Source organism: Halichoerus grypus, chromosome 3 (assembly GCF_964656455.1).
Source record: "Halichoerus grypus chromosome 3, mHalGry1.hap1.1, whole genome shotgun sequence".
NCBI lineage: Eukaryota > Metazoa > Chordata > Mammalia > Carnivora > Phocidae > Halichoerus > Halichoerus grypus.
The window spans coordinates 59,934,398-59,954,938 of NC_135714.1; the positions used below are offsets into that span (position 1 = coordinate 59,934,398).

Below are 20,541 nucleotides of genomic sequence, written 5' to 3' on the forward strand. Positions count from 1 at the left end.
GTTAAGCGTCTGCCTTCAGCTCAGGTCATGATCCCAGAGTCCTGGGATCGAGCCCCGCATCGGGCTCCCTGCTTGGCGGGAAGCCTGCTTCTCTCTCTCCCACTCCCCCTGCTTGTGTTCCCTCTCTCACTGTGTCTTTCTCTGTCAAATGAATAAATAAAATTAAAAAAAAAAAAAAGGCCAACAAAATATTCATCAGCTAAAATTAGCATGTTAATAAAATTTTCTGAGGACCCCGATGCAGACTCTATTGAGGAAGCTGGGCTGCCATGCAATGCTTAGCAACGCTGCAGAATTTCTGCTCCCATGCACACAGGCTGAAAGCAGGAATTTCCTCATCTGGGGAATTCATTCACCCATTAGAGTTACCAAGTGCTTACTATGTGTCAGATACTGTGCTAAGCATATAGGATAAAGCATTTCACAAAAGGACTAAAATCACTGCCCTATGGACTTACATTCTGCTGGCAAGGAAGATATAGACAATAAACAAGATGAAGATGTAAAATATATACTATACTCCATTAGTCCTACAATGAACGTTTTTTCACATTTTATGAGATCTGAAATTGGGATGCATCTTTTGGTAGATGCATCTGACAATTGGGAGGGCTTAATTTTTTTCTTTCTCAGAGGGACACTTAATGGTGTCTTAGGTCTGATGAAATATAGGAAAATAATACATATGGGAAAATATTTGGGAAATATTTCCCAAATAATACATATGGGAAAATACCGTATCACACTGACAAGTGCTACAGAGGAAAATAAGCAGAGCAGAGGGAGAAGAAGGAGTATGGGGAAACTGCAACTTACAACAGTCAGGAGAGACCTAGGTAACATCTGAGCAGACTTAATTAAACCAGTGAAGGAGCCAGCTATTCCTCTATATGATGGAATAGCAGCATCCCCAATACAGGAAAAGAACAAGGGGAGAGGGGAGAGTAAGTTTCAGAAACACAAGTTGCTAGTGCAGCTAGAGTGGAGGGAATGTAGCAGGAGATGAATTCAGGGGGATAACAGAGGGGCCAGATTATATAGAGACTCACAGGCCATATTTCTACTTAGTGCATGATCATTGCCTTGAGTGTACAAGAGGCTGGGTAGTATAGTACCTAAGAACACAGGCTTTGGAGCCAGATCTCGGATTTATGTCTTACCTCTGCCACTTCCTAGCTGTATGACATCAGGCAAATTATTCTCTGCTTGTTTCACCATCTGTAAAATGGAGCAACTCTCACTACCCACCTCCTAAGGTTGTTGTGAGGATTAAGTAAAGTATTTTATGTAAAACATTTTGGATAGACAGAGCCTGGTAAATAAGGCACACCACCTACGTGTTTAACATTGTTATTATTGATTATGAATTTCAATAGCTGCCTCATCGTTAGTAATTTATTTTTCTGTATGTTGTTTGGTTAATGGATAGTAATGCATAATAGTATCAACAATGTTTTTGGGGGCACCTGGTTGGCTCAGTTGGTAGAGTATGCGACTCTTGATCTCTGGGTCACGAGTTCAAGCCTCATGTTGTGCGGAGAGTTGACTTAGAAACAAAAAACAAAACAATGTTTTTGGACACTGACTTTGCAGTAATCAGTCTCTAAAGACCTGTGTCTGGTGTATTTCAAATACAAATTATCATCTCATCTTTCTAAGCAGGTATAGACAATACTCAACCACACCACCATCCCTCCAACCAAAAAACAATCTTGTGTAATTATATTTCATTGCTTTGTTGAGTTTGCCATGAGAAAGTAAGAAAGGATGGGGAAAGTGGGCCACTGAAGAGACACTGAAGTAGGGGATTGTAAGGAAGCAATTTAAAAAATGAATTTCAAACCAGTTAATTTTGTTAGTTGCTTTGTTATCAGGTTTGGTTTAAAGAAAAACCACTTTTATTCACCCAAGTTAAAATTTTTGATTATGTGTATTTTAATGATTTGTGGCATTCTTACCCTGAATGTTTAGATTTATGGAACTCTGAAGTATAAATGGCGTAAGTTAGGTAGTCACAACTTTTTCATGTTTTCTCTTCCTTTATTTAAGAAACTTGAACATCTATCATGTTAAAGGAATTATACTAAATGATTAAAGGGTACAAACAGGAACAAGACAAGATCCTTGACTCTTCTCTATAAAATTAGTGGAAGTACATTTATATGTAACTCCCTTTCTCTTAAATAAGGAGTCCATTTCATGGCTGTTCCACAGTCATGATGCCTCTGCTCCCCTTTCAGACCCCAAATGAGGGACAAATTAGCTACTGTACCCTCTCTACTTCCTCTTGAGACTGGAAGTAGTGAGCAGCTCCACCCCTTGCCAGACACCAAGACAGAGGCAAGACTCTGAGGTCAGGGGCAGAATGAGGGCTCGACCGTCACCTCTTCTGGACGCAATTGTCCATCTCTCCTGCCCACAGTCCTTCCCTCCCAGGGGATGCTGTCAGAGAAGAAAACAGGTCAACTGGAGGGAAAACTCACAGTATGCTGTTACTGACCTACAATACTCACCAGTTTAAAACGAAGCAGGGCACTTTGACAAGGTCGGTGCCTTAAAAGAATTTAGCTAAAATGTCAAGGCACTTTTTTTTTATTATGAAAGAATACATGCAGTAGATATCCATGAGCCCCACTCCAGATGATGGGGTAGATTGAGGCACAGGAAGGTGAGGAGAGGCTCAGGAAGGGGTGGGGCTTAGAGACTGAGTGAGGTTCTCGGCACACAATTACTTGGGAATAGCAATGCTGAGCATTTATTGGTCACTTTTTTAGGCTGCAACAAAATGCCCCCAAGGAAAATGTCTGAAGCAAATGTCAAGCATCCAGTTTTAAAGCAGAAGACAATGCTTAGTGCAAGTATTTTGGGCAATATGATCCCAACCATTCTCCAAGTCACCCAAGCTTAAAACCTTGGCAGCAGGATGGGGCGCCTGGGTGGCTCAGATGGTTAAGCGTCTGCCTTCAGCTGTCATGATCCCAGTGTCCTGGGATCGAGCCCTGCATCGGGCTCCCTGCTCCGCGGGGAGCCTCCCTCTCCCTCTGCCTCTGCCTCTCTCTCTCTCTCTCTGACTCTCATGAATAAATAAATAAAAACATTAAAAAAAAACCAAAAACAAAACCTTGGCAGCAAGAAAGCAACCTGCACCATAGCCTCTGTGGTATCTGTTATCTACAATTCCACCTCACAGATGACAAAAGGACCCTCCTCCTCGGCATAGTATTCATATATCCATAATGTCTTCTTCATTTATCCATCAACATCACCTTTTATGACAGTGCCAACCATACAGAGATACAAAAATGAAAAACATAGTCCTGCCCTTAACAGTTTGGCTTCACAAGCATTTATTGAGTGCTTTCCACATATTAACTGCAAAGGGCTATCACAGACATATGTATCTGAATTTCAGGGAAAGTTTTTCAGATGACGCTAGAGTTAAGTCTTAAGGAACCAGTAGGAGTTTCCTTGATGAGGAAGTGGGAGGGGAAGGGCATATCCAGGCATAATTGCAGAGTATGTGGGGGAGGCGGGAGCTGGAAAGATAGGAGCCAGAACATAACAGGCCTGTATGCCAAGCTACAGAGACTGGATTTTATTATGGAGCAGGTGGACAACCACCGGAGGATTTTAAGAAGAGTACCAACATGGACAGGTGTTTTGTTGTTGTTAGGCTCATCCAAGGGTGACTGGACTGGAGACTGGACTGGACAGAAGCCAGGGCTTGAATGCAGACAAACTAGTTAGGAAGCTACTGCTATAATCGTGGTGAAAAATGATGAGAACATAAACTATGTCTGAGGCAGAGAGGATGAAGAGCATGGGACCTGTTTGAGAAATATTCTATAAATAGAAATGAAAGGACTTGAATACTGGACATGTGGGGGTGAAATCCAGAACATAAGATTCCTCCCAGTGTCCTCCTCCTAGCTTAGGCAATTATTTGGCTAGTGGTACTGTTGAGGGTGGCAAGGCACAAAGAAGCATATTGATTTTTTTTTTCCTTTAATGGAGGCTGGGGAAGATGATGAGTTCAATTTTAAATGTTGAATTTGAGACCTGTAGCGGGTCTAAGCGGAGAGGTGTATGAATTAGTAAGCTAACTCGACTCTCTGCTTTTTAAGCTCAAGAAATTTACAAGGATACTCCAGGAGCATGTGTACCTACCTGGGCAATCTCATTTCGAAAGGGGCAGGGCATTCCATTTTGGAAAAAAATGACATTTTTCATGTTTAAAAAAAACACTGAAAATGCAGGGGTTGAAAGTTAATAACAAAATATTATGCTACTAGCTGCCAAACTGACACTACAGATCAATGTATTTTCTCTAACAAACTAAATGCAGGCAGGGTTCGATCGGTTTCCACCTCACACCACTTGAAAAGAGCGGCGTACCTGGTGTTAGGATCTAGGAATTCCTTTTATAACAGGTTTGAAGAGCAAGAACTGAGAAATGCGCCCTCCGGTGGCAGTGGAATGAGGGGGCTCTAGCACCCTTTTTACCACCAAACAAAGCCCTGTAAAGAAATGCAATTTACTAGGATCAGGAGGCCATAAGGCTCATTCTGCCAAACCGCAAAACAAAACGAACCCTCCCAGGGGCCGGGACCCCTTACCTGTCACGTCGGCCGAAGTAAAATTTCACTTTCGACTCAACAAAATACGACCCCAGATTCGATAGCTTGCAGTAAGTCCCTTTCGGCGACAATTAAACACCCCGCAAGCCAAAACACGTATACTACCGGGATTCTCTCCAGCCGGCAGGGCCGGGCTTCGACCACGTGGGTGGTTGGGGCCAGCAGTAGCTACCCGCGAAGGGCGGGAGTAGGAGGCGTGTCCCTGCCGAGGGAGGCGGGACCTGCGCAGTGGGCGGGGCTTGGGCGGATACGGGCTACCGGCCTCCTCTCGCCTACTTTTCCCCTTTGCCTTCGCCCTTCGAGCCGCCACGTAATGCCACGTCCCCGCGCATGCGCATCTTGACTAGTGGTGGCGGCTGTTTCCGGGCTTAGGGGGCTGGAGCGGCCGGCCGCGGAGTAGGAGGCGTTGGTGGTAGCGGCCGGGGAGTGCAGAGTGCGGGCTTGGGGGCCAGGCCCCGCTGAGGGCAGGGAAAGTTACCTTTTCTTTCCCGAAGGGGCCGGTAGAGCCGGTGGCTGAGCGACAAGATGAATTTCCTCCGCGGGGTAATGGGGGGTCAGAGTGCCGGACCCCAGCACACAGAAATCGAGACGGTGAGAGGAGCGCGATGGGTCCGGGACTTGGGAAGGGTTCGGGCAGGAACGGGACGAAGGATTCGGGGGCCTGGAGGTGACTTCCCGCGCCCCGCCGTGGGCTGGGGGTCCACATGCCGCCTCTCCCTTTGCCTCCCTTTCTCTGCTGAAACCCCCGAGTTATTCCCTTACGCCCCCAGCGCAGCCCCCACCGCGGCGTTTCGGCCAGGCTGACAGAAGCCGCGCCCCAAAGCTCCACAGGCCCGGCGTGGAGGGTGGTCCTCGGGTGGTGCCGCCCGGGAAGGGCTCGATCCTGGGCTCAGGTGGCTCGACCTGTCTCCTATACTCCTCGGGGCCGCGGGCCCTTGCCTCCTTTCGCCTGTCTCCACTGGCCGAGAGGAACCTCAAGTCCTGCTCCCTCCGTCGCAGCCAGGAATGGGACATGGGGGAAGACTGCAAGGTTTAAAACCCAGCTGTTGACTCGAGCATGTGGCTAAGAATAAAACGATAGTTTGGGGTCACAAAGCCACCTGCTCCTGTCCCTTCAGCTGGAGGAAGGTCGTTCTGCCAGGTGTTACTAGTTCAGACCTCGTTTTTCGGGCTCCTCCAACTCTATGCCATTTGGGAAATACTCGCTTGGACTTACAGGGGTATTTCGCGCTCAAACCGCTTTCGGACACATCCCTGGCTTTCCCTTACACTCACCCCATTCAGAAGTCTGAACCCTTGGTAACACGATTTGCAGCGTCACTTTAAAAACTTGTTAACCACTGAAAACAGTATTTGATAGTTGGTTCAACGTTAGGTTTAGGATAAACTTACTTTGCAGTTTGGTTAGTTTCTATTAGAAATGAGTGTGTGTGACATTTTAAAAATAAACTATTTGAGAATAATTTTAGATCTACAGAAAAGTGAGAAAGTATGACATTTTAAAGGTAAACTTTGGGTAGTATTCATAGACGTAATTGGGATGTCTGTGAACATAGGTCCTATGTTCTGTGTTATCAGGATCTTGAAGGATAATAATAGCTTTCATTTGTCAAGTTCTTACCGTGAGGTAGGTACTATGCTGAGCTCTTTATAGTCTATATTCTCCATTAATCTAACCACCCTGCAAGATGGATGATAGTACCTTCACTTGACAAATGAAGAAACGAGGTTTAGAGAGGTGAAGTAACTTGACCAGGGCCACACTGTTAGTAGTAGTAGAGCCAGGATTCAACCATGGTTTGCCTTACTTCTCAGCCTAGGTTTTCTTGCTGATGCTCATATTTTAATATTTATCTGGGAATTTTGGAAATGTATGTAATATTAAAATTAATCTCTCACATCTGGATTAGAACAGTTTAAAGCAGAAGTTGAAAGCTGGTGAATCTCTTTTCCTTCATTTGAAAATCAGGAGATTTCATGTGTGCGCACGTGCACACACGCGCACGCACACACACACACACACACACACAGATATTTGACTTCTTTTGTCTGCTCCCACATGGCTACAAGGCACCCAAACTGCCCTATTATAAGACAATGCTCTCTACAGATTACCAGAGTCACAGCCTACTTCTTCAGCTTGTGTTCATTTATTTTATTTCTGATATTTTTTGTTTGAGGCAGCAAGTATGGTTTATTAGAACTTGCTTCGGATTTAGACCTTGATTTGAATCCTTGTCTTTCACCTCTAATTTGACTGGACCAGGCAAGAGATGGATAACACCCTGTGAGTAAAGTAAGGAAACCACCTGCTTTTATGGGTGTAAATGAGGATTAAGTGAAATAAAAAATAGAGCCTGGCAGGGTGCCTGGGTGGGCTCAGTCGGTTAAGCATCTGCCTTTGGCTCAGGTCATGATCCCAGAGTCCTGGGATCGAGCCGTTGGGGGCTCCCTGCTCAGGAGGGAGTCTGCTTCTTCCTCTCCCATGCTTGTGCTCTCTAGCTCTGTCTCTCTCTCTCAAAGAAATAAATAAAATCTTAAAAAAAAAAAAAAAAAAATAGAGCCTGGCACTTAGCATGTGCTCAATAAAGGGTAGTTTTTATTACATGTTTTTAGAGGAAGACTATTCTTTTTTTTTTAAACAGTTGGCCTTGTCACAATGACTTCTGTAGAAAAGATGGTGTACAGTTGAGTATAGGATTTTAAAGTTAGAAGGTCTTTTGCAGATCATCCAGATTGAACCCCCTCATTTTACAAGTTAGGCACAGATCACTAAAGCAACTTGCACAGTATTACAGAGCTGAGACTAGAACACTGATCTTGCCATAGTGAATGGAACAACATAATTTTTACACCATGATTTCAAAATGAAGCTTGAGTATCACTTGTGTATGTTGTTTATGTAAACTGAAAGGAAAGTGAGGGTCCTTGTTCTTGCCTAACTTTGAGCATGTATACTCAAAATTGGAAAAGTAATTTGTCTTATGGAGAGAATTAAAAGTTTACTCCCAAGTTACAGTGTGAATTAAGTTTGTTTCACCATCTCATTCCATTAGGAAACATAATGGGTAAAAAGGCTTATGGGTCACTAATTTGAAAGTATATTTGTAGAGCATCAGTAGAATGAGTGGTACAATTTTAGATGTTTTAATTGGTGATTTGATCTGGTCTGGGTATTCAAGTTGCCAGAATTGGGAACCTCCAACTTATACATTATTGTTTAATATTTTGTAATTTTTTCCATTTCTGTAAAATTATTTTCATTGTGGTTTTCCATCTTTTGTGCTTTTCTCCAGCAGAAAGCCTCTTTGTCTAAGGTCTACCCATCCTTTATTTTACTTTATTTTTTTATATCTTGTTTATTATTTTTTTTGTTAAAGATTTTTAAAAAAATTTTAAGTAATATATACACCCAGTGTGGGGCTCGAACTTACAACCCTGAGATGAAGAGTTGCATGCTGTAGCGACTGAGCCAGTCAGACACCCCTAAAGTCTAGCTGTCCTTTAAATTTTTTTTTTTTTTAAGAGAGAGAGAGAGTGCAATTCTGTGCCAGGTGGTGGGGGTAGGAGGTGGGCAGGGGCAGAGGGAGAGAGAGAGAGCGAATCCTAAGCAGGCTCCACGACTGGCGCAGAGCCTGACCTGACGTTGCCTCCATCTCAGGACCCTGAGGTCATGACCTGAACCAAAATCAAGAGTCGGATGCTTAACCAACTGAGCCACTCAGCTGCTTTAAACCCACCCTTATTTTCCCTCCCACCAAACTGCAGATAATCTCTTTCCCCTCTGAGCAGTCTTCACATTTTAACTACATTGTGCATTTCTTAAGCTTTCTACTGTTTGTATGTTTCATCTTTTCTAGACTCTTAAATGTCTTTAGGGAAGAGTTCATAAGTATTTTAATCTTTGTTTTTCCATAGTAGTAGATATTCAGTAAGTATTTGTTGAATGAATTATAGGGGTGTCTGGGTGGCTCAGTCAGTTAGTCCGCCTCTTGATTTCAGCTCATATCATCATCTCAGGGTCATGAGATCGAGCCCCGTGTTGGGCTCCGAGCTCAGTGAGGAGTCTGCTTGAGATTCTCTCCCTCTGCCCCTCCCCCTGCTTGTACTTGCTCACTCTCTGTCTCTGTCTCTAAAATAAATAAATCTTCAATAAATGAATGAATGAATTACAGTGTTATATGAAAGAAATCCCAGATCTATGATCATAACAGCTTACAAATTACTAGGTGCTAAAACAATACCTTTTAAAGACTGTAGGTATCAAAGTTCTAGAATGATTGATGCCCATTTTGTCAAACTTTTTATTTAAGGGATTTTTCAAATTTACTGTGCTTTTACTGCTTTCCTGTTTTCTTTTTCTTTCTTTTTCTTTTTTTTTGGTGGGCAGCAAAGCAGTTTATTGAGTAATATTGAGTGATAATACAAAGCTCCCCAAGAGGGAGGGGACCCGAGAGGGTTGCCCCGTTTTCCTGTTTTCATTTAGTGAACTTAAGTATCTTCTAAATGTGTTAGAGTCACCTTATTGATTTTTTTTAAAGATTTCATTTTTAAGTAATCTTTACACCCAACGTGGGGCTCAAGCTTACAACCCCGAGATCAAGAATTGCATGCTTTACTGACTGAGCCAGCCAGGTGCCCCTATTATTGATTTTATAGTACCTAACTTTTAAGAGTAACTTTGGATTGGTATTAAGATGTTCTCTAGAAATTAAAAAAAAAAAAAAAAAAAAAAAAAAGATGTTCTCTAGAGACAAAGTAGTAAATACTTGTATCATATGATAATAAGTAATTCTATAAAATTTTAAATATTTTAAGTCTAGAATTTCATCCTCATTAAACTTTGCATATTTTAGAGTCAAATACGTGTTTTATTTTATTTTATTTTTTTTTAAAGATTTTATTTATTTATTTGACAGAGAGAGACATAGCGAGAGAGGGAACACAAGCAGGGGGAGTAGGAGAGGGAGAAGCAGGCTTCCCCGTGGTGCAGGGAGCCCGATGTGGGGCTCGATCCCAGGACCCTGGGATCATGACCTGAGCCGAAGGCAGACGCTTAACGACTGAGCCACCCAGGCGCCCCAAATACGTGTTTTAAAAAAGTTTTATTTGTTTAAGTAATGTCTACACCCATTGCGGGGCTTGAACTCAGGACCCTGAGATTAAGAGTTCGCATGCTTTTCCAACTGAGCCAGCCAGGTGCCACTTAGAGTCAAATACTTTTAAATTTGATTTCTCTTTTCTGCCTTAGAGAAAGGCACTGATTTCTGGTGATTGAAGCCTCCTTAGGCTGGACATACTTTGCTGGGTGCAGGTAAACACTAATTATACTAAAACTCCTACTTATTTTTTTGTATGCATACATAGTTAATTTTCTGTCTACCTTTCAACTAATAACCTTTTTTTTAGATTTTATTTATTTGACAGAGAGAGAGAGTACAAGCAGGCAGAGTGGCAGGCAGAGGGAGAGGGAGAAGCAGACTCCCCGCTGAGCAGAGAGCCCAACATGGGACTCGATCCCAGGACCCCGGGATCATGACCTGAGCCGAAGGCAGCCGCTTAACTGACTGAGCCACCCAGGTGCCCCAACACACGGGATTTTCAAGAAACTAGCTTTTTATTTTTTTTTTTAAAGATTTTATTTATTTATTGACAGAGACACAGCGAGAGAGGGAACACAAGCAGGGGGAGTGGGAGAGGGAGAAGCAGGCTTCCCGTGGAGCAGGGAGCCCGACATGGGGCTCGATCCCAGGACCCCGGGATCATGACCTGAGCCGAAGGCACACGCTTAACGACTGAGCCACCCAGGCGCCCCAAGAAACTAGCTTTTTAAAAAACATTATTAGGGGTACCTGGGTGGCTCAGTCAGTTAAGCCGCTGCCTTTAGCTCAGGTCATGATCTTGGGGTCCTGGGATGGAGCCCCGCATCGGGTTCCCTGCTCAGTGGGGAGTCTGCTTCTCCCTCTGCTGCTCACCCCGCTTTCTCACTCTCTTTCACTCTCTCTCAAATAAATAAATAAAATCTTAAAAAAAAAAATCCCAAGTGTTAACATTTGATGGTAAATCATGGGGTGGGGGGGGGTTCTTTTCTCAAGTTGTATTCCAAGGCATAAAAGTTGCTTAAGTCCTGAAAAAGTGTGTGGAATTACCGTACTGAGAAGTTGTCTCTCTTTATTTTTTTTTATTTATTTTTTTTTCTTTTTAAAGTAAGCTCCAGGCCCTTTGTGGGGCTTGAACTCATGACCCCAAGATCAGGAGTCACATGCTGTACTGACTGAACCAGCCAGGTGGCCCAAAGTCATCTCTTTTTAAATCAAACTTTGATCAGCTGGCTTAAAAAGCAAAAGAGCTAACAATATAGAGACAGCTATACTTTCTTATAATAAAAATTATTATTAAGGAATGTGTGCTTAAATTTAGAAATGGTTTTGGTTTGGTCAAGCATATTTTATACCACGTTACTATAAATGTATAGTCCGAAACTCTTATTTGGGTTCGAGTTTCATATTCTACATCAATAACCAGGTCAGTGTCATCACTGCAATGTGTTTTCTCTCTTGGCTCTCTTGCAATAACAGTGTCAGAGAAAACCATAATAATGATTTGTGTTTTGATCACTTCTGTATCCAACCAAAGATGTCTCATATTCTTTTTATGTAGTGTCTATTGAAAACTACATGGCTTTTTTGAAGGTTAATATATAGATTATTAAGGGCAATTTTAAAAAACTAGAATCATTTAAATATTAGACATGCTACCAGTACCAATGTATGTTCCAAAAAAAGTCAATGGATGTACCTAAATTTGTTACCAATGAAGTGTGCTGGGTGATGATCAACAACAAAACAAAAAACCTAACATTTATACAAGGTTTATTTATTTACTTATTTTTTTAAGTTGTTTGGTTTTTTTTATAGATTTTTATTTTTTTTATTTATTTTTTGACAGAGAGAGAGAGGCAGCGAGAGAGGGAACACAAGCAGGGGGAGTGGGAGCGGGAGAAGCAGGCTCCCCGCTGAGCAAGGAGCCCGATGCGGGGCTCGATCCCAGGACTCTGGGATCGTGACCTGAGCTGAAGGCAGACGCTAAAGGGCTGAGCCACCTAGGCGCCCCATACAAGGTTTATTAAGCAGTTTACAAATATTTTCAAGATGGAGATATAAAGTAAGTTGTGTTTGCCAATTTTATTTGACCAGATCCCTTTTTTTCCTCAGGAAACCTTGTGGATCTGAGTGTTCTGAAGAATATACTTTGGGAAAAATTGTCCTAGAGAATATATTTTTTATTTATTTTTTTTTTAAAGATTTTATTTATTTATTTGACAGAGAGAGAAACAGCGAGAGAGAGAGAACACAAGCAGGGGGAGTGGGAGAGGGAGAAGCAGGCTTCCCGCCCAGCAGGGAGCCCTATGCCAGGCTGGATCCCAGGACCCTGAGATCATGACCTGAGCCAAAGGCAGACCCTTAAACTGAGCCACCCAGGCGCCCCGAGAATATATTTTTTAAAGGAATGCTACATTTAAGAAGTCTTTCATTAGCATCTGTTTTATGTAGTTTTTGAGGTGTTGCCCATTTAAATACCTAAAAGATAAAGCACTAGAAACCTAGTGCTTTATGGTTTGATAATTAATTATAATCTTGAATCTGATTATCTTTTAGGAGAGAATAAAATAATTTCTTATGTAAATTTGCTGATAGGAAGTACCATTTTTCTTTCTTTACTCATTTACCTTCAGTTGTTTATACTGCATCTTTTTTTTGTCTGTTGTGGAAATCCTAGAAAAGGCCTGCTTATATTTTTATACCTCAGGCAGAAATGCTATAAACGTTTTTGTACCAAAAGTTACCTTTAATTTGAAACCTTTTGTGGTGTTAAGACTTTGAGATGCTAGCATTTGTGTTAGGTTAGTTGGTAGACAAGTTTCATAATGATGCCTTGCTTGGGAAGAATGTATTTTCGGAAAGCATTGTTCATTTCTTAGAGAAAGCATGGAGAATAAATGAAGCAGCATATTACCTTGGCTGACTTATTGTTAACTGTAATGGAAATAGAGTGTGTTAGAGTCATTGGATTTATTTTGCGAAGAGACTGGTGTTTGACTTTGTAATGTTCTCACATTTTTTTTAGATCTTAATAATTTAGGTCATCTAAAGATAAGACTGATAAGACTTTTGCTTGTTTTATAAAATCTTCTGAACTGTAGAGTTCAATTTAAAATAAATTTCTGGTTCTTCTTGTGTTCTAGAACACTAATTTTTTTTGTTCCATTAAAACAATGTAAATGAATTGGTTATTGGTTAACATGAATTTTTTTTTTTTTAAGATTTTATTTATTTAGTTGACACAGAGAGAGAGAGAGGGAAAGAGTGAACGCAGGCAGAGGAAGAGGGAGAAGCAGACTCCCCGCTGAGCAGGGAGCCCGACATGGGGCTCGATCCCAGGACCCTGAGATCATGACCTGAGCCAAAGGCCGACACTCAACCGACTGAACCACCCAGGCGCCCCTATTTAAGTTCTACAGTAAATAGTCGTGGTTGGGGAAGTTCTCTCCAGGGAAGCTGTAACTATGTTTTAAGTTTCATGAAGGCAGTTATATGATCAAATATGTTGGTATTAGATGCTTGATAAACATTTATTGAATAAATATGATGGAATAATTGAGTTAGATTTTTTTAACTGGCATTCCTGTTCTTTATTTTTTGCATGTCAGTTAAGTAGTTACTGAATACTTTAAAAAAAATAAGGGTTTCTGTTAGGAATTGTGACGAAATACGGCAAACTACATTATGTCAGTGTCTTTAAATTGTAACCGTACCTTCAGCATGCTAGTTTTATGCCACCTTCCTTTTTTCCCTTTTTACTTTTCAGTGGTTTTTCATTTTCACATTCCTCATCTCACTTTTTTCTTTCCTAGTCACTCCTATTCCCATTGCTTCTTTTTTGGTCCCTTTGTGTATATCTGAATAAAAATAAATGGAACTATTGGTTAGCAAATAACAAACAGATACTAAATTCCAGTTATTAGGCTGTCATTCTGATTATGCTCAATTTACCAATTGTTAGTGGATTATTTGTCCTTTTCAAATTTTTCTTGGTAAAATTGTGAATGTCACATGGCGATTACTAAAAACAATGAATAGTTCTGATACGTAATCACCTCCATGAGTTGCATTATGTTATACATACTATTTTACTAATTAGCTTTTTAATTTTTTTATGACACAAAATGGCAAACAGTACTAGTCAACTTTAAGGCCCCTTTGACTACCATCTTTAATTTCAGTTCTCTTTGCAGAAATAACCATGAGTCTTTTTTTTTTTTTTAAGATTTATTTATTTAATTGAGAGAGAGAGAGCATGCGTGCAAGCAGGAGAATAGGGGGAGAGGGAGAGGGAATCCCAAGTTGACTCCATACTAAGCGCAGAGCCCTTCATCGGGCTTAGTCCCACAACCCTGAGTCACGACCTGAGCCGAAACCAAGAGTCTGAACACTTAACCAACTGTACCACCTAGGTGCCCCCAGAAATAACCATGATTCTTTTTTCTTTTTTCTGTTTTTTAAAGATTTTATACATCCATTTGAGAGAGAGAGCGAGAGAGGAAACAAGCAGGGGGAGTGGGAGAGGGAGAAGCAGGCTTCCCGCTGAGCAGGGAGCCAGAAGTGGGGCTCGATCCCAGGACCCTGGGATCATGACCTGAGCCGAAGGCAGACGCCCAACAACTGAGCCATCCAGACACCCCATAACCATGATTCTTAATGTGATATAAATCCTTCCAGAGTTTTATGAATAATTATGCATTTGTACAATATAGAATTATGTATTTGTGTGAACATATTTATCTTTTTTTCATAAACGATATACTGTTTATAGTGTTTTGCAGCTTACCTTTTTCATTGATATGTCTTGGAGATCTTTGCATATTAAAACATAGAGCCACTTTATTAGAATTATTTAAAATATCAGATTTTCAGTTACTTTGTTAACCACACTATACTCAGATTATAAAAGCATCTTTTTTTTTTTTTTAAAGATTTTATTTATTTGACACAGAGAAACACAACGAGAGAGGGAACACAAGCAGGGGGAGTGGGAGAGGGAGAAGCAGGCTTCCTGTGGAGCAGGGAGCCCGATGTGGGGCTCGATCCCAGGACCCTGGGATCATGACCTGAGCCGAAGGCAGACGCTTAACGACTGAGCCACCCAGGCGCCCCTAAAAGCATCTTGATAACAGGATACATGTCCAGTGCATCATTGTATTTATCTCTCAGAACACCTAATACTTTGCATGATACAAACTAATTGAGGAACTACTGTCTTTGAGTTTTTCCTTATTACCCCTTTCTGATCCTTCTAAATTAAACTTAACTCTGAGTCAAATTTTATTCAAATATGTTTTTTCTTTTTAGAACTGTTTTTGTTAATAAATAGTATTCTGTTGTTTAATGCAAGAGTCCACAAACTCAAATCCCAACAGTGTCAGTTGTGTAACATCACTGTTCAATCCAGCAGGTCAGGTTAGAAGAGAGCAGAGCTCTGGATGAAACTGGAGCCTGCACATCCTGGCTTGACAGTGTAGATGGAGCTCAACTCCAGCCAGTTGTTGCCTCCAGAAATGTAGGCTCAGAGAGCCAATTTAATGTAATGGTTAAGCACTCAAACTGCTTGACTTTGAATTCCATGCAACCACTTACTAGTTTTGTGAACTTGGGCTTACCCACTGTGCCTCTGTTTCCTCACCTCTAAAATGTGGGATAATAATAGTGCCTATTGTATAGAGTTTTGTGTAGATTAAATGAATTTAAAAATATATAGATCTTTAGAAAAGACTGGCACATACTAAGTGGTATATATTGCCATATTTTAACAATTCTGAGATGCACATTAACATGTAAACAGCTTTGAAATCAGATTGCATCATGTAATTATAATTGGCAATATATCTTTTTTCTTGGTGTTACATTAAAAACTGGTGGATCTTGGGGCGCCTGGCTGGCTCAGTCAGTAGAGCATACAACTCTCAATGTGGCGTTTGTGAGTTCGAGCCCCACGTTGGCCATAGAGATTATTTAAAAAAGACGATGGATCTTATAATTGATGGCTTCTTAAATTGTGTGAAATACAGTATTAGTTGTCATTAGCTATCAGGCTAATTTTCTTCAAGAAAAGGTGGAAATCTGGATTTTTATATGAAACCTTTCAATTTTAAAATGTTGGCTTAAGGGGCACCTGGGTGGTTCAGTCGTTAAGCATCTGCCTTCGGCTCAGGTCATGATCCCAGGGTCCTGGGATCGAGCCCCACCTCCGGCTCCCTGCTCAGCACGAAGCCTGCTTCTCCCTCTCCCACTCCCCCTGCTTGTGTTCCCTCTCTCACTGTGTCTCTCTCTGTCAAATAAATAAAATCTTTAAAAAAAAGAAAAAGAAATGTTGGCTTAAAAATTATATCAAACAGTGTCATAGGCCAAATAGATTTTTCAAATAGTATACCAAACAAATACATAATTACTTATTAGGTAAAATTGAGTATTTTTTTTTAAAGATTTTATTTATTTATTTATAGGACAGAGAGAGACACAGCGAGAGAGGGAACACAAGCAGGGGGAGTGGGAGAGGGAGAAGCAGGCTTCCCGCAGAGCAGGGAGCCCGATGTGGGGCTCGATCCCAGGACCCTGGGATCATGACCTGAGCCGAAGGCAGACGCTTAACGACTGAGCCACCCAGGCGCCCCTAAAATTGAGTATTTTTAACTTATTCTAAGTTTTGAGTATTAAGCAGCCTTAAGAGTTTATCTAGTTTATTCTTCCATCTTGCAGATGATGATACAGACTTAGCAAGATATTTAAGGTTCAGTCAATCCTTGTTATTCATGGATTCCATATTTGTAAATTCACCTATCTGTTAAAATTTATTTGTAACTCCAAAATCAATATAAGTAGCACTTTCAGGTCATTGTGGACATGTGTAGGGTAGTGAAAGGTTTGAGTCACCTGATGTGTATGTCCCAATTTGAGGTCAAAGAAAGAGATGTTCTGCCTTCTTGTTTCAACTCTCATATTAAACCAGTGTCCTTTTCACAGTCTATTTAGTGTCGTTTTTGTGCTTTTTGTTTGTGATTTTGCTGTTAAAAATGACCCCTAAGCATAATGTGGAAGTGCTGTCTAGTGTTCCTAAGCATAAGAAGGCTGTGGTGTTTTCACAGAAAATATGTATGTTAGATAAGCTTCCTTCAGGCATGAGTAATAGTGCTGGTGCTGTGAGTTCAGTGTTAATGAATCAAGGACATGTATTGAAAAAGATGTCTTTAAAGAAATACACATAAAACAAGGTTATGTATTGGATTGATTGAGGAAAATGTGACCACAGACTCACAGGAACGTAGCTCTGCATTTTTCTTAAATGCAAGGGTTCAGTATCTGCTAATTCATTGTTTATAGTCACTCACAGAACATAGAACTACATGAATGACAAGAATCAACTGTATTCGGAAAGTAGATGAACAGTGAGTCATCAGGTGCTATGGTAGAGCACATAAGAGAATAAAAGCTAGATCTAATATATTCTGGAAATTTCTTTAAATTTTTGTTTAGTTATTGAAGCAATAGTGAAAACATGCTTATTATAAATAATTCATATCAGTATGTAGTCTAAAATTGCCCCTTTCTTCTTCTTTTCACTGTCTCATTTCCCATTACCAGGGGTAATTGCTGGTGAAGTTTGGCATACATCCTTCCAGAATATTTTCTTTGCATTTACCAGTATGTTTATTATACAAATGAGTTTCTTTTTAAGAGTGGCATAATTATATTCACAGATATTTGTGTTTTTTTTTTTTAATTTAATAGGGGTCCTGGGTGGCACAGTTGGTTAAGCATCTGACTCTTGGTTTTGGCTCAGGTTATGATCTCAGGGTTGTGAGATAGAGCCCTGCATCAGACTCTGCGCTCAGTTGGGAGTCTGCTTGAGATTCTGTCTCCCTGTGCCTTCCCCTGCCCAAATAAATAATCTTGAAAATTTTAACAGTAGGTATTAGGATATTTCTATTCACTAATCAGTAAACAGATTTTTCCCCCACAGAATTTATTTATTTTTAAAGATTTTGTTTATTTATTTGAGAGAGAGAAAGAGCATGTGAGCAAAAGAGCACAAGCAGAGGGAGCACAGAGGGAGAGGGAGAAGCAGACTCCCACTGAGCAGGGACCCCAATATGGGGCTCTCTCTCAGGACCCTGAGATCATGACCTGAGCCGGAGGGAGCCAGTTAACCGACTGAGCCACCCAGGTGTCCCTCCCCACAGTTTTAGATTTTATTTATTTGACAGAGCACAAGCAGGGGGAGCAGCAGGCTGAGGGACAGGGAGAAGCAGGCTCTCTGCTGAGCAGAAAGCCCAACCCCTGGAATCATGACCTGAGCCAAAGGCAAATTCTTAACCGACTGAGCCACCCAGGTGCCCCTGCCATCATGTCGATGAGAGTGTTGAGGACTCAGACAAGAATTTGTGACTTCAAATACCCAGTAAATTTTTGAATTTTGCTTTAAACTATGAGTTGGCTTCCTTGGTTGGTTTCTGAGATAGTGAGTTGCTAGTAACAAAGTCCCTCACCTCAGGATCCCATTTGGGACACTGAATAAATTAATCCTTTAACTTTGAAATACTGCCCTTTTCCCTTCTGATGGTATAACATAATCATTCCGTCTGCTTCCCTACTTTTCCACTTGCTTTGTTCTTGTTACCCATTACCCACACTTCCGACTATATCCAAATCAGTGCTTAACTTGGGGCCATCTGACCAACTAGGTTATGTAAAGTAGTACTCTCCACCTAATCACTGTCTCATTTCCCTGATTATTTCCCTTGTCATGCTTATCACTTTATCTTTTTAAAATTTATTTTATAGTCTCCTTGCCATTATCTTTTCATTAGAATAGGTACCTTCTATAGTGGCTCACTGCTATTCCCCCAGAATAGAATTTTGCAAGGCCTTTCAAAATGTCAAGCACTGTAATAATATTTCTCAAACTGTCTGTGGTGAAAGACCAGTTGCTTTAGTTGTTGGTTTTTGGTTTTATTTTGATTCTTTTTTTTTTTTTTTTTTTTTACGCAATTCTCACAGACCAATACTTCTGTAAAATACAATAAAAATGAATGGCTGGGAAAATGGAATGACAGTATGCATACACATACTCATGTGCATAAAAACATTAAGCCCTGGTTTTTTATTAAATAGATACAAAATTAGTTGTTGTAGAAGTTTCTAAATGCTTAGTCCCAGTTTCTGAACTGAACTTGTCACAGACCACTGCTTTCTGGTTGCACTGATCATAGCTCCCGTGAGGGTAGAAGCACTCTAATATTTGTTGAATGAATGAACGAAATCACCCACTTAGGATGATGGTACTGAATTCTTCAGATACATTGCTCCTTTGACCTTTGTCCTTGCCAAAACCCAGAATATTTGCCAAGATACAGAAGAGTGATTGCGGATTCATGATATCACACTTCAGCTAGCTTAATCACTGCTGCCTTTTGATTTTCTAATTATATCTTTTAAAAAACAATATTTGACTACATGTTTGTTTAAGGAAAAGCTGTAGAAGTTGAATCCCAAACAGTGGCTGTTCCAGACATTTTATTCTTTACAAGCCCCAGCCTCTTAAATTCAATTAAGTTCTTTCAGTTATTCTTTTGCCTTATTTTATCCCTTCAGCTCTTTGCCTGTTACCACCACCCTAATACTTTTTTCTTAACCTTATTCCTTGTCTGTTATAATGAGCTGACATCTTTTTTCTCTCTCTAATCTCCAATTTGTCCTTATTTCTCCACTCCAGTTTGTCCTTATTATCTCAGCCGAGTTAATTCTAAAAAAGTGAGTATGTATTGGGGCGCCTGGCTGGCCCAGTTGGAGCCTGTAACTCTTGATCTCAGGTTTGTGGATTCGAGCCCCATGTTGGGTGTAGAGATTACTTAAAAATAAAATCTTTAAAAAAAAGTGCGAGTATATTATTTTTTGTTGTTTTTATGAAGTACTTTCAGAGTGCTGCTTTTTTTTTTTTTTAATACTTGGTGGGTTCTTTTTTTTTTTTTTTTTTTTGGTAGCTTCTGATTATAGCTTTCCCAAAGTAAAGCTTCAACTACCTTAGAACAGGGGACTACCCTGGCTGAGCAGTTAAGTCAAAGGCTTATCAGGGTCCTTAGTGGGCTGTAGTGTAAGTAAAACCTATTCATAAAAACTGCATTTCAGTCTCTCCCTATTTATAAAAAAAAAATCTTGCTGTCCATGTAGTTTGCAACAGTAACTCAGATTCACATTTTTCTGTGTAGGAGGCAATATAGGCTATTAGAGTGTGGGCTTTGGAGTGAGACAGCTACAGCTTGGGTAGAAAGAATCTGAACTGTGCCACCAAACTGGCAGTGTATTTTGGGGTGTATTGCTTTGTTTCTGAGTCTTAGTTTCTTCTGTAAAATGAGTTTATTAGCTTAGGCATTGCATCAGCTGCCATAACAGAGGCCAGAAAATGGGTCTAACCAAGATAAAAGTTGATGTCTTTCTCCAGCTAAAGTCCAAATTAGAAAGCAATCCCTAGGATAGGGTAGTTCTGCTCCTCAGGGTGGTCCAGTGGCCCAGGTGCTGCTTTTTATCTTGTTCTGCCATCCCCCTAGGATGCTGCCCTTGTTCGAATTGTTGAAGTTGCCTCATTACTACCAGGTTCAAGTTCCGGGTTGAGGGAAAGAGAAAAAGGAATGAAGAATAAATAGCTTCCTTTTTTTTTTTCTTTTTAAGATTTTATTTATTTATTTGAGATAGAGAGTGAGTGAGACTGCGAGAGAGAGCACGAGTACAAGCTGGGGGTGGGGGTTGGGGGGGTTGGGTGTAGGGGGTGGGCAGAGGAGAGGGAGAAGTAGGCT

The 20,541-nt window shown here is 40.8% G+C and overlaps 2 protein-coding genes across 4 annotated transcripts in view; one reads left to right on the forward strand and one right to left on the reverse strand.

Moving 5' to 3' along the window:
- The window catches only part of G3BP2 (G3BP stress granule assembly factor 2), a 76,821-nt gene extending 72,026 nt beyond the window's left edge, over nucleotides 1-4,795 (reverse strand). Inside the window, exon 1 of the mRNA XM_036109362.2 lies at nucleotides 4,617-4,795. The gene's annotated coding sequence lies outside the window, so the exon portion shown is untranslated. The remainder of the gene's footprint in view (nucleotides 1-4,616) is intronic.
- A 172-nt stretch (nucleotides 4,796-4,967) lies between these two features.
- The window catches only part of USO1 (USO1 vesicle transport factor), a 91,492-nt gene continuing 75,918 nt past the window's right edge, over nucleotides 4,968-20,541 (forward strand). For 2 of the 3 annotated variants that reach the window (XM_078068773.1, XM_078068774.1), the window contains exon 1: nucleotides 4,968-5,228. In XM_078068773.1, the coding sequence (XP_077924899.1) occupies nucleotides 5,163-5,228 (66 nt within the window). In that variant the 5' untranslated portion in view covers nucleotides 4,968-5,162. The remainder of the gene's footprint in view (nucleotides 5,229-20,541) is intronic. The other variant, XM_078068775.1, reaches the window with a different exon arrangement.